Below are 14014 nucleotides of genomic sequence, written 5' to 3'. Positions count from 1 at the left end.
TTGTAAATTGATGCCAAGACATCCACTTAACAATTGGAGAGGACGGTGACATAGAATAAGGAGCATCTAATGTCTGCGTTTGAAAACTTAAACGGATCTTCATAATGATTTTGTGAAGGGTCTGGGGCAACAGCTGTTTCCAAAGTGTGTAATAGACGCTCTAGTGGCTACTAAAAAAATGACCAAAGATAAGGCTTTAAAGAGTGTGTCTATTTAATACAAATTCAATAATACAATATATGTGACAAATAGTAACAATTTGACAACAATGAATAATAGAAAAAAAAATTGTAGTGAATGAGGACAAATTACTCTTGGATTCAGTTTAAGGTTCACCTGAATGCATTGCTGAAGATTCAGCAGAATCCTGAAATTTTGCATTCGGTGCATCCTGATTTCTAATACCTATATTATTTTATTTTACAATGTGGCATTTCCTAATTCTTATAATACACAAGCTTGTTCTTGTTAGTTTGAAGGAAAATAATTTGGTCACATGTGACCATCACCGTAGCTTGCTGTATCCCTGATAATTACTGTATACATTCCACCATAGGACACTTTCAGAGGGACATCACTGCCCAGCAAATATAAGTATATGATTTACAGGGGTGACATCACAACTATTTCAGTGTGTTTATGTATTTACACACAAACATTGTCAAATATAAGGTTGTTAGAAGCCACCACAGAGTTCTGTAATAAAAAGCACAGTGCTTTCATACATGTCAGATAGGAGGTGACTTCTGAGATATAGGTTTAAGCAGCGAGTGTGATAGGGAAAGGAACTGGAATGAGTGACTGTGGCTTTCATAATTGCATTGTTCTATACCAATTCTGCTGATCAGGATAGCACATCAGGTAACTAAGGTTGTTTAAGTAAGAAGGTTTTTTTTTTATTTTATTTCTCCTCTTCACTTTGAATGGTTTGATAGAGACCACCAAGTACATTGCCTTGTAGAAGACTATGAGTTGAGTAATTGCAGCAGTGCTGATGTACAGGACGTCTTTCAGTGGGGTTCCCATGGTAGTGCAAGCACTGCTTGGGCAGATATGCTGCTGGTGTTAGTGTCATTTTTGTGCTTATTGGAAGGTATTTTGAGATTAACATGAGGGTAGAAAATGAAAATATCTGTCAAATGTTGAAATTGATTTAACATCTTAAAACTGATGTGTTGCTGTCCCAGTGTTTTTAGTCAGCGTGTCAAACAAAGGTTTTAAAATGGACATTTTACCCTATTCACTTGTATGTACAACATTCTTGTGGCCTGCTCCCAGCTAATGTTACATGCAGTGATTTATTAAATGTTTCTTGCCAAACTGTCTTGACTTGTCCAAGAATGCAGCCAGGATTCATGTAATCTGATTTCCTACAAAACGAATAACCCTCTAATCTGGAAATCCAGATATTTTCATGATAGGGTTTAAGATGTTTTTGCGTTTTATTTAGCCTGTTAATCACTACAAACCTAGCAATGCTGGCTTTTTATCAGAGTTGATGGACAGCGTTGTTATCTTTAAGATGGCCACACATACGTAAGTATTGTCTGATTTAGCCTGCAATTGGTGTGTCTGGGCCCAAAATGAGCATGATGCCAATGATAAGCCTATTAAAGCTGACTGGTTTATCGTCATGCATGTTGTAAAATGTGGAGATGACTTGCATCAAACTTGTGTGTGCATAGTGGTTGTCTGTCCACACTAATACAACTAACTCCATGTGGTACAGAAGTGAAGCGTCTTCTTGCTCTTGATGCTGTGCTCTGGGCAGATCCGTGGCATTGACCCACGTCTGGTCAGGTTTGCTTATCTTGACAGAACAGAGACTGAACCTACTCGCATATTTAGATTTATCTACTAGATTGGATGTTTTTTACTTTTATTTAACAGACAGTTGGGAAGATTGTGGGTCCAAGAACAATCACCATAGACATTTAAAATCCTGGCATTCATTAAAGTGATTAGATTGAAGGCTTTAATGATAAATTTGCAGAAACTGGAGAAGGTAGAAGGAAGTAACCAGTTGCTTTGTAATACTGAAGAGCAACAAAGTTTATTATACCTCTTTTTACTGCTTCGCTGTTGTCCATTAATAGCTGCAAAGTCCTAACGTGCAGAATAATGTGTAGTTAAAAATAGGATTTGGTTAGCACACCCTTCACACTCAATTTGTAGGAAAATGTATGCAGACATGACTCGTAGGTTTACAATCTGGTATTCATGCAAATTATTTTTAGGTCTATTGTATAGTTAGTTCCCTTATATGGCCTTCAATGCTTAGTTACGTGTCAAACAGCAATCTTTTCTAATATTCCTTTTCTAGATATTTGATGTAAGCGGAAACATTGTTTTTCAGGCACACAATGAATTAACACCTATATGATTAAAGTTTCTTATTTTAACAGGATAATGCTATGCACACGATTGTCTGATTTGGGATGTTCAATCATAGCTGTTCCTATCATGCCCATTCGTGTGACTGGATGCTATTTTCGGCCCTGGTTGCTAGATCTAGGTCACTGTCTCCATCTGTAGAAAAATAACCAGCCTTAACAGAGTATTCTAGTGAAGCAATCCTCCCTTTTAAAAAGTGCAAATGTTTTACAGTGAAAAGGTGAACATTTTTGAACAAGCCATAAAAATTTGTTTTGTTTGTAACAAGACAGCACTGCCTTTTTTGTGTATTGAGATGCTCTAGGTATCCGTAGTTATTTCCCTATCTAAAAGTCACTTCCTCTGTTTCCAAGAGGAAATTTTATCATGGGATTAGTATGACTTCCGTATGTTTTAACTCGCTCATCCCGTGTAGCAGATTGTGTCCCAGACATGTAATGGTAACACTATCAAGGTGCAATTTGAAAGTGGAGGGCTCCTAATGTAGTTGTACTAACTAGCTGTACTAGCCAATATTGTTCTTCAGTTCCCTAAAAATGCTTTTTAGAATGAACAGCATCCAAACCTACTATGCTAGTTTATTGTGCATTACCAACTAATACACTAATATTGTATTAACATTTTTTTTTTGTAGACAGTTTGAAATATAAACTGTTTACACTGTAATAGGCATGATATACATACATGGTATTGTAATACTGTGAGACATTTTTTTACAATTTAAAAGTAAATGTAATGGAGTATATTATAGCAATTTACCAATGCTAAGGTTTTTTCCAAAGAACAGAAACTGAGGTTGGATTGGGGGAGAAGCAGTGAAGGTTAGGGGAGAGAGTTCATATTAGGCAGGGGTGGGTACTGGGTGTAGTCTTCTTGGGTGGGCTCACCTCAGAACATCATCAAAAGAGAGGAGTACTCTAGAACTAGCTTCAGTGTGTAAAAAAAAAAAAAAAAAATAGGGATAGGTAGGTTATGGTGGTGCACCCATGCCACCTAGCTTTTGTTTTGAATTCCAGCAATAGGTATATGTTACAAATTAGATATGTGACCGAAGAAGAATTCAGTCTCATCACACATAGTAAAACGGCAACCAAGGTGACATTCTTGACTATATAAATAAAAGGCAAGGGTAGGAGGAGGGTAATGAAGACTGGGGAGAGGGACATAAGGTGAACCAGAAGAGGGAGGAGATCCAAGAGGACTTGAGGAATATTATCTGTTTTTATTGAAATGTTATGCGGTTGAGAGAGGAAGGGGTACGAAAGACAAAAAGGGGGAGGGGATACATAACAAGGAGCAAACAAAACCGAGTATACTTAAGAGGTGCTTAAATAGTTTCCTCACAGTTCCCAAGTCTTACAGAAGACTTTGGAGGTGTTATGAATGATACATCTGAAATAAAGATGTTACTGATGTCGAAATATCTGTCTCTACACAAGTCCTGAATGAAAGCTTTCTAATGTTAATCTGTATCATAGCCTAGAAGAATGCTTCCGTTACATTTTTTTTGCTCTTGAAACTCTGCCTGTGCGCAGAAAGCAGACGTTTCTCTTGTTTGGATCTCTAACTGTATCAGTACGCAGAGCAATTCTTACCGAACATGGTATTCTTGCATAGAACAGTGAACTGCTCAAACCTATTTTTGGCCATATAAATCTGCTTGGACATTAATCTGCAATATGTGTGACATATTCTGCTGGTTTTCTGTCGGGGGTATGTGTGTGGGATTTAAATCTCTGACATAGGATAATTTTAACTAAAACCTGCCTTGATGTTGCTGTAATTTGTTCCTGGAATACTTTTCATATTTTGAGGATTTTCTGTACGTGATTGAGCCACACAATTTAGCTGAATTTACCTGTGCTGATTAAGAAAATCCTACAAATGTGGTTTGAGGGAAAAACCTCTTGCAGGATGCACACTGATCTTGTGGAGCATTGCCTCCCTGAGACTGGGTGTAACCATCGCAGTCAGTGACAATGTGATTTGTTCCGTTTGAGTGAGATTGTAACCGCTTCTTACTAACTATCCCCCTCTGTAACAAATGGTGGTTGCTACGCAGGAGCTATTACTACTGGCAGATGAAAGGTTAAGCTTTTCACTTGCATCCATGCTGTTGGGCTGGTGCCAGGCCTAATTGGCTGCACACCAGTGACAGACGCTTCCTTTATAATTTTCTTCAGTCTGCAGAACTGATGTCACTGCTGCTCCACGTAGCAGAAAGAAAGCAGCCTAGAGGAGGAGCTGGGGTGTGTGTGTGATGCAGGCTTTTTACCTTCTATTTAACCCCTTTACCTTAAAGCATAGCAGTATAGTCTGTGAAACCTCTAATTATATGTAACTAATACATCCAAAGCTCATTGCTTCCATTCATGGTTTGTGAAAAGTTGCCAGAGCTTTCATCCTTGAATTGTTTTGTTTAGGACGCCGCAGAGTGGGAGTGTGCTCTTTATTAGAAATTATGGAATCTCTCCTAATTTGCTGCTGTGCTGTAATATGCTTCATCTCATTAAACATGCAGGGTTTGTCACCTTTTACATAACTTAAGATGACCTGTTACCAGACCCTGTGATGCTATTTTATTGCTGTACTACATAGGGCCTTATGTGTGTTCATTTGGAAATGCTCATTAAGTAGAGCGAGCTCTTTATACGCTACGCGCTTCCCAGAGCCAGCTTGCTCTTGCTTCCAAGAACCTGGCACAGGAGCAAACATAGGAAACTCTGAGAGTGGCGTGTTGGGCTGTGCATAGAGCGTTTGCTTCCGGCCAGCTTCCTCTGTACAGGACAGCTCTCTTGCTGTGCAGACTGTAGGAAGCTGGGCTGGGAAGAGCACACTTTGCATGCACTGTTTTCTACCTATAAGGCACTATGTAGCAAAGCAATAAAATGACAGCATATTACCTGGAGAGAAGTTCTCTTTAATTTTGTTAATGATATACTGCAGATTTTATTACATTGCATTACTTTTCTGGCGTTCCTCTGTATTTTTCGTTAACACCATCTATGTAATCTAGTCAGTTAATTTATATTGCCGATAGATGGAACACATCTGAGCACTGTGCATGGGATATACAGTGTGGAGCAATGAGAATAAACTAGATATATAAAGCCGTTTTTCTTTCCTTATATGCTGGGGGGCATGGCACTAATAAATTGAAAGTAGGTCTGCAGCGAAAGCCTTTAATGGTAAATAGAAAACATGTCTCCTGAATTTGTAGGCCTTCATTTAATTGTAAAGTTTAGATAACCTTGTTTAGTTTTTTATTTTTATTTTTTTTAAACATCCAAGTGGTGACTGCCCTACTCCATCACTTCTGAGGTAAGAGCAACATCTAGGAATATTTAACCCCTATACTGCTGGTTTTTTTTTGTTTGTTTGCATAGAAAAGTAAACTCCCCCCTTCACCTATGCGCAGAGCCTGTTTGGGAATTTTTGGGCTGATCTGCATTCCAGAGTCATTGAGTCATTTTTCTGTGCAGTACCCGCACATCTTACCTTGTTTTGTTCAGAAGAATTTGCATTTTCAGAAAAATACCATTTTGCGTATAACCACTGACACCGTAAAGAAAATCTAGCAAAAATAGCCAAAAAGCGTATGTGTTGTTTTTAATGGTATTTAGGTGAAAGCTAACTGCAAGCAAATGTTGTTGTTTTTTGCTAACTTCTACAAAAAAACCTTTGGTTGTAAGCTTGATATCAATTTGCCTTATCAAAACAGCAAAAATCAGGATTCTAAATTTTCATAATAGTCCTTTTTTATTAATTTAAAAATAAAAGTTGACCTAACAGTTAAAAAAGAGGGATAGTCATAGCATTTTGAGTAGCTGCAGACAGTGATCACATTAACGCATTGCAAATCGCTCTCTGCTCCAATGGTAATGGCAAAGGACCTTCTGGTTAATGGAGTGGGCGGAGTGTTGTCATGTGATAATAAGAAACGTGCGCCACATTCAGTGTGGTGGCTCCGCTGTCACTGCAATAATTTCAGACCTGCTATCCATTCTCCCAGCTTCAAGTAGCCTTTGGAGATTCTGGTCAAGGAGCCGGGGGATTAGAGAGGTGGTGAGGTCAGTGAGCAAGAAAAAGGTTTATATTATCTATGCAAACTGACTAAAATAAAATAAACCTATAGGCGCTAGTATAAATATATAAGTAAAGGAGGACCAATTGCTGTTTAAAGAGACTTTGTATCATATTAAAAACAAGAAAGGATTTAATTATTTTTTTTTTGTGTTCGTTAAACATCTGATTAATACATTACAATAAACTACAATTTCAAATTTGCTGTTTTTGATTTATATTAAATGCTATCATATGCATTTTAATAAATTTTATGTTGGAATCATTTTTTTTTTTTTTTTTTTTTAATTCCTATAATGTTGCTGTATTTTATATAATTATTACAGTGCAGATAATGCCTGCACCTTGTCTTCTACACATTATATATGTGGAGACAGCCCTATAGAATATAAGTTGGAACAAAATGCTCTGTTACCTGAAGATAGCTGCCATCATTCAGAGATAAAAGATAATATTTTCAGTCTGAGACAGAAGATAAATATAGCATAAATTGTCATCTGCTTTCTCTGAAGTGTTTCTCTACTATGATTGCTAATCTGTGCTGTTGGTTTGGAAATGGCATTATGTGTGTCTGTGTAGTAGCACAATCTCTGGCTGCAGGTCTGCTGATATGAATGTTACACCATTTGTATGGGTTGACATAGCGTAGAGGGTGTCGGGAGTACAATTATGCACACACCACAATAATTACATAAATATAACTGTTTTATCAGGTGATTGTGACTGTAACAGAACATAAAATGGGGCAGTGTGCTTTGAAAGAGTGGGTTACCTCTGATCTGAGCTCTTGTACACCCCCTCCCACTCTGTCTATTTCAATCTGTCAAATGAGTGCACCCCTATGTTTCGTAGAACACAAGCCTCCCCCTATTACTGTACATGCGACTCTATAATGCTGACATTGCTCCTCCACTCCAGCACTAATAGAAAACCCACTGTACATATTGTATAGCTCCATCACTGGAGGATGAGTGGGACTCATTCCTCAAAGTATTGGGATGATTGAGTCCCACTAGTCCTTCACAGGGAAGGGGTTAAACAATGCTACTGTTTAAATAAGTTTATTTATCAATCCTGACCAATGCATATTTTCTTCTCCTTTGTTTGATGTGTCTGCAGAAACCATGAGGCGTGTGGTGCGACAAAGTAAGTTCCGGCATGTCTTCGGGCAGGCGCTGAAGAATGATCAGTGCTATGATGACATCAGAGTTTCCCGCGTTACTTGGGACAGCTCATTCTGTGCTGTTAACCCGAAATTTGTTGCCATAATAATTGAAGCCAGTGGCGGGGGAGCTTTCCTGGTGCTGCCATTACAGAAGGTAAGTTGAAGAAAATTATTCATATTATCCTAAAGAGATAAAACTGAGGGGGCATTTGCTAGTTGGTAGACTAGTTTTCTTTTAGATTAGCCCATTACTTGGCCAGCCCCAAATAAGCTAAATTGAAGGTCCTTGTAGATTTCATTGTACTGCAGTTTTCTTATCTCATCATTGTAATTTATATCATTATTTTCTTCTACACTTTTATTGATCTGATTCTGTTGGTCGGTACTAGTGTAGAATTATGGCTGTTGACAGTTGTCCATTCATGCTCTAATTAAATTCTCTCCCTGGCAAATGAGGTGGACATTATAAGATGGCCATTAACTGAAATATGGGCCAATGCCATGCCTTTGGTTCCAAAACAAGTGCGATTGCAGAGACTAATCCAGCTTACTATTGGGCTTGTAAAATGACCACTATTGTTTTCTCCATACTGTCATCTTCTGACTGCTCAGTCAGGCCCCAAAGTAATCTGGACATAATCCCACAGCTCTTTCCAAGCGTTGAACACCTGGTTCTTGTCTTTCATGTCCACCCATATGTTTAACCAAGTTGGAAAGTGTTTCTGTTCTACCTGTGTGTTGCCAGCTTTAATGTTTTATACATTTCATTCAATCGATTAGTTTTTCTTGAAATACTTGTCTGTATTTGATGGTAGAATGTATAAACATATGACACTCTGCACGCGATATCAAGTGAATAAATCTTTACTGTGTGTTGTGGCGTAATAGTCCCCGTGTATGAAGTTCCTGGAATTGAACTTTGAACTTGCTTGTCTGAGAGGTGTGTGATTCTAGAGATTATCAGGAGACTAGCCATTTACTAAGTGCACTTTTTAAATACAAAGAGCAGCATTTCAAACATGAACCAGGGGAAGCTAACCAGTCCTGTTTAAAGCACGCTCTAAAATGCATGTATAAACTGGTAAACATACAAACTTTGACAACATTACTCGAGTTTGGACATTGGTGTAAATATACATAGGCTTTAATGTACAGTTGTGACTCTTTTGATACTTGGTTTTTATTGTAGCCTGTGTGGATTATTTTTACATTGTGTAGTAGTATGCTTTTTGTGTGTGTAGCAGGCTACGTTGGCATACTTTCCATTTTCCTGTAGTGCTTATAGATTGCATTGAGACATGTAGTTTAAACAAAATGCAGCTTTCCTTTCTGAATGTGCCGTGATGGCAAACACAAACTCTGCAGAGTCTCTCTCCACCTCCAACATCACACAATCCTAAGTGATTACACCATGTATGGCAGTGGTGTTAGGAAAAAGTCTGTCTAGAGTCAGTTTTTCGGCTACAAAATCAGAGTGAGTAAGTAAATGATGGAATGCTAACATGTTGGATAACCCGATCAGGTGATTGTTAGCCTGTGTTTGCATTAAGAAAAGCATTTGAGATACCAGGTTGAAGAAAATACTTCTGTAGAAAGTGAACTCACAGTGGGAGGGGGGAATATGGGGGTAAATATAAGATACATAGGTTACTAAACGGTTACTTTTCTTATATTTTAAATGTAAAGCCAAACAGACCATTTAATTTTCATTGATTAATTGGCGTTATCAATATCGCATTCCTCACTTCTGCTTGCTGATTAGGTGACACACCCATGACTTCGTCCTCAATCTTATGTGGATTTTATTGTACCATCAGTAGTTCTTTGGTCTTTATATGAAATGACAGTGAAAACCATACACTACTGTTCTGGCAGAGTAGAAGTACTGAACATGGCTTTAGTGATTGGTGGGAAATGTGTACAGACCAGGTCTCTTTATATCCACCATAACCTCTATAATCAATAAGTCAACAGAAAATGAGATTATATCTTTTTTGGGAGTTCTGTCACTAATCAATAATGTGCATAAAGAGCTTTTAGCTACTTGCCCACAAGTGCTTGCAGTATAGCGTGTAACAAAATCGCATAGCAAGGTTCAGCCTCTTGGGCTTGTTGATTCAGTCCTGCCCTGATATAACCACAGCACTAAAAGCATAGTTATTGTATGCACTTCTGCAATTACTCACTGCTTTCTTGTCATGTGCTTCCAGTGTATTCATTTTGCAGTCACTACTAACCATGGCTTTATTAATCAGTGGGTTTTGTAAACTATGAAGCACTGTAATTATTGACAAATGTTAATTTCATTCTTCATGAGCATCTATGTGTCCATCTGTTATACATTACTTTATAGAGCAGTGTTCCTGTGACTGGCAAATTACAATTCAACGCAACAAAAAACATCCTTATGTTGGGCTATATGTTTAATATAAAACTACCTAGTCACATGGTGGTATTGTTTGTTCTCTGAAGAACATAAAGCTTGAGATCGCATGTCCAATAGTTAGTAAACACCATCAGCATTTCCGTACTTTTAATAGTCTTCCAGGTACTGCGGGATAATGGCCAGTAACTGCAATAGTTAGTGGGTGCTTTGGCTGAAAACACTGTAGTTTATACACAGCCTAATATCGGGCCAATCACGCGATAAATAAGCATTTAGCCTGATATTGGCTTAGTGTGTACTCTACAACGATGAATGGTTATTGTTCCAAAGCACATCTTATCGTTTCATTTTTAATTTTAAACTGCACTAAAAAATCTTGTTCAACGATGGAACAATGTTCCAATTCTGTGGTGTGTATGCAGTCATGACCGGCAGTATCCATAGATCTCTATGGAGTTTGCAGAGTCATGATCTTTTTAGCCAATGGTTTACTGATAAAGAGAACAGATCCGGAGGTAAATCTTGTAAAACGCGTTTAGTGTGTACACATAAATCAGCATGCTGATCAGGACATATTTTTTTTATTTTTTTTTCCCCCAGTCTGTGAAATTGTTAAATATATTGCATAAGAAGAAATTTTCTATAGTGTGTACCCAGCTTTAGTAAGATGTTTGTGTAGAGTAAAGCTGGGTACACACTACAGGTTATTCATCCAATAATCGCCTCAACCAGCCAACATGTGACCGCTCGTTTGATCGGGTCAGTGTGTGTAGTGACACGATGGTCGAAAGTCTTCCCAAATGGTCGATTGTCGCCTCAGTTAGTTGGTTCTACCATTCAATATTTTCTAGTGTGTATAAATTTACAATCGATCCCCAATAATCCTCCGATACTTCCTCGAGCTGATCCTCCATTGGGGGTGTGTGTATGGAAATTTCTGACGCCTTTACCTGTCCCATGTGGTGCGGTTTCCACACATCACTGACTTGTTAATTATATGATTGTAACGGTATAGCAATAGCTGTAGTCTATTGCATTGATGCGTCTAGCATATGGCAGCCAGTTTACTAAAGTGTAGTGTTATACCAACCCTGTACATCTATATTGACAACCTATTCAGATTTACCCTTTCTAAACTTATACCTGTATAAGAGATTAAACTTTTAACCTTTATAAACTATTAACCTTTAGTAACCTTTATTAACTAATATTTATAACATACCCAGAATAAACCACACAGTGTTAATGCAACGGTTTTATTGCAGAAAAATAGACAAAAATATTTAGTGCAGAATATTAAGTAATAAAAATAGTACTACACTTTAAAGGTGCTAGTGGGTTGTGGCAGAACTGTTCAAAACAGCATAGACTTTTCAACAAAATTCTTCACAAGCTTTTTTTAAAAAAAATTCTAGACATCACTTATCTCTGTTATTTTTTTAAAATAGTCGTTGAGCTTTACAACTTTTTTTTTGTCCCTCAGAACTTTCATCGGATATGAAGATGGTATTTAGGAAACGAGGAAATAAAAAATGTTTAGATTCTATATCTGTAATCAAGTTGAAAAAAGGCTTTATCCAACACCAGAAATAGTCCCATTTGCTCACCTTGCACACTGCTCGAGATCAGTTTATCTTGTGGTCCCTCTAGTACAATAGCGGACTTAACCTCCATAGGTTCTGTAAAACAGGCACCATTTTGGTTATTGTAATGGTACAGGTATGTGCCCAAAGCATTGTGTTGTCTACAATGTTCCTTTTAAATACCTTCTTGTGTAACTTCTTTCATATGTCCGTATTCAACATTAATTTTGTCTTGTTTGATAACACACAGGCTCCTCAGTAATTTTATACCCTCACACATAGGCATTGGTTTCTACTGTGGACCAATCAACAATGATGCCCAAGATAATGGAGCATTGTGGGTGAAGAATATTCAAGAATTTTAGCTGAATTTTGTTGTCTTCTAGTTTTTTTTTTTGGGCGTTTTTGGATGTTAACTATAGTGAAAGCTCTGCCCCTTTATGCTAATGTCTTTGGTATATCGTTACATGACCTACAAATATTGCTTCAGTGTGTACCAAATTGAAATAATTGTTTATGATAACATGACTGTAAAAGTCGCTACCGGGATGGTCGCTCTTCCATTTATCATCTAAAAACGAGACTAGTGTGTATGCAGTCTATAGACCGAGCGATCAGACCATAGATCGGATGCTAAATCGATTGGCATAAAAGTTGGTGGAAATTAGGCAGCGTGTACCCAGCTTAAGACTGTCTTTTTCTGATAGGTCATGCTGATTGGTGCTTTTGAAACATTGATCTAAAGCTACAAAGTTGCAGAGAGGTTAAGGCCTCCTTTCCCTACTAACATTAACATGTGCCACATTCTCCAGCTTTAATCAGTAGTTTTGCAATGCAGTGGTAGTAGAGTGCATAAGAATCCATTTGTCCTATTTTTATTTTAATCCGCTGTTTAGGAATTGATGGCTGAAAAGTGCATTAACAGCTAGACTGCTTGGTTAGACAGGAGTTAATATATTCTAGTATGTATAGGGGTAAAGCACTTCCTGCCTCATCTTTATATAGAGAACAGGAAACTTGCAAGCACAGGAAAAATGTATATGTGGATTTGCTTACACAGCACTCTATTCTACTTTGGGCCTTTTTGAGAGTGTCCCACTTCAAGGGGAATAAGAGAACTGACTTTAGGGTTACTTCCGTGCACATTCTTCAGGTTTTTCCATACTGTGGAGATAGATTTCAAATGTTTTTATATTGTTCATTGATTTGTTATAGAGAGGTGTGCTAAGACTTTCGTATTTTTATATGCTGATTCAGTACTTGATGCCTGTACAGGAAGAAGACTACTGTGAGGCTAGATCTAATATAATTGTCTCATGACTTACAGTAGCATGTAGACTACAGAGTTGTGCTGGTTGTTAGGGGAATTGACCAGGGTAGCACTGGTATGAAAACGGCACTGGTTCTCTCCATAGGCTTGAAGAGGCTGTGTTCAACTTTAGAGGATGGGTCCATTAGCCAGTTCAGTGTTTGCAAGCACTCGTCCACCCCACACACCCTGCAAGAAAAATCAACCTTAGAAATTAATGAATTTGACAGCTTAATCTAATGTCCAGTAGTGGGGTTTATTTTTTATTTCCAGCAGTGATGGTTGCAGGCAAATGGTGTTTTTTGTTGTTGTGTTCCTGTTCTGTGTTTTGCTTTATGCTTGTAGCATATTTAGCGCTGTTCTTCTCCAGGTGCTGCAGAATTTCCCATTCTAGAGCTTTAAATTCAACGACATCTGGAGAGCAGTAGGTAGCTTACCTCTGTTTCAGAGCTTGTGGCTATGTAGGGCAATTATCTTTGCTGTTAATTTTGCTGTGGTGTTTTTGTTTTCTTTTAGTGACTCCCTCTTTTGTGGTGTATTCCATCTTCCTCCTACATACCTAGTTTTTTTTTTTTTGTGGCATGATTGTCCGTTTCCTTACATCTTAGTAAGCAGTTAAACAGTGTACACTATTATGTTATATTAGCCACTCGGATAAATCTAGCAGCCAGCTTGTGAATTTTAATTCTGAGAGTTGATACCATTGAAAAATTTAGTACACCATAATTTAGGCACTGTAAACGTCTGACTTTCTGCTGTGCATCCTCCAACCCTGTTGTGACTTGACTTAAATTCCTTTAACACTGATGCATCTAGTTTTAAATGGAAGCCTCAGCTGTACATGCATACTTACCTTTGTAATAGGCAGTATAGTTTCCCAGGAGTCTGACGGGATATAAAGGGTTACCCGACCACACTGCTGTTTCAGTGCCTACAAAGAACACACCCTGTTGTTGTCATCACAGCAAAGACAATGCAGCCAATGAGCGCTTGGTGCAGGAAGCAGTGATTGTGTGCCTGTCAGGGTTCAAATCATCCATGGCCTTATATGGTAAAATTTACTGTCTGGCTCAGGGAGTGCTGGAGCTGTGGGC

General features: G+C 38.0%; 1 protein-coding gene across 2 annotated transcripts in view; it reads left to right on the top strand.

The window, feature by feature from the left end:
• CORO1C (coronin 1C) overlaps positions 1-14014 on the top strand; it is an 81379-nt gene that overhangs the window by 47003 nt on the left and 20362 nt on the right. For both annotated transcript variants that reach the window (XM_075214058.1, XM_075214068.1), the window contains exon 2: positions 7597-7796. In XM_075214058.1, coding sequence (XP_075070159.1) covers positions 7602-7796 — 195 coding nt within the window. In that variant the 5' untranslated portion in view covers positions 7597-7601. The remainder of the gene's footprint in view (positions 1-7596; positions 7797-14014) is intronic.

The sequence above is a fragment of the Mixophyes fleayi genome, chromosome 1 (assembly GCF_038048845.1).
Source record: "Mixophyes fleayi isolate aMixFle1 chromosome 1, aMixFle1.hap1, whole genome shotgun sequence".
Lineage (NCBI taxonomy): Eukaryota > Metazoa > Chordata > Amphibia > Anura > Limnodynastidae > Mixophyes > Mixophyes fleayi.
Note: the sequence above shows the minus strand (reverse complement) of the source record. Positions and strands in the feature narration are given on the sequence as shown.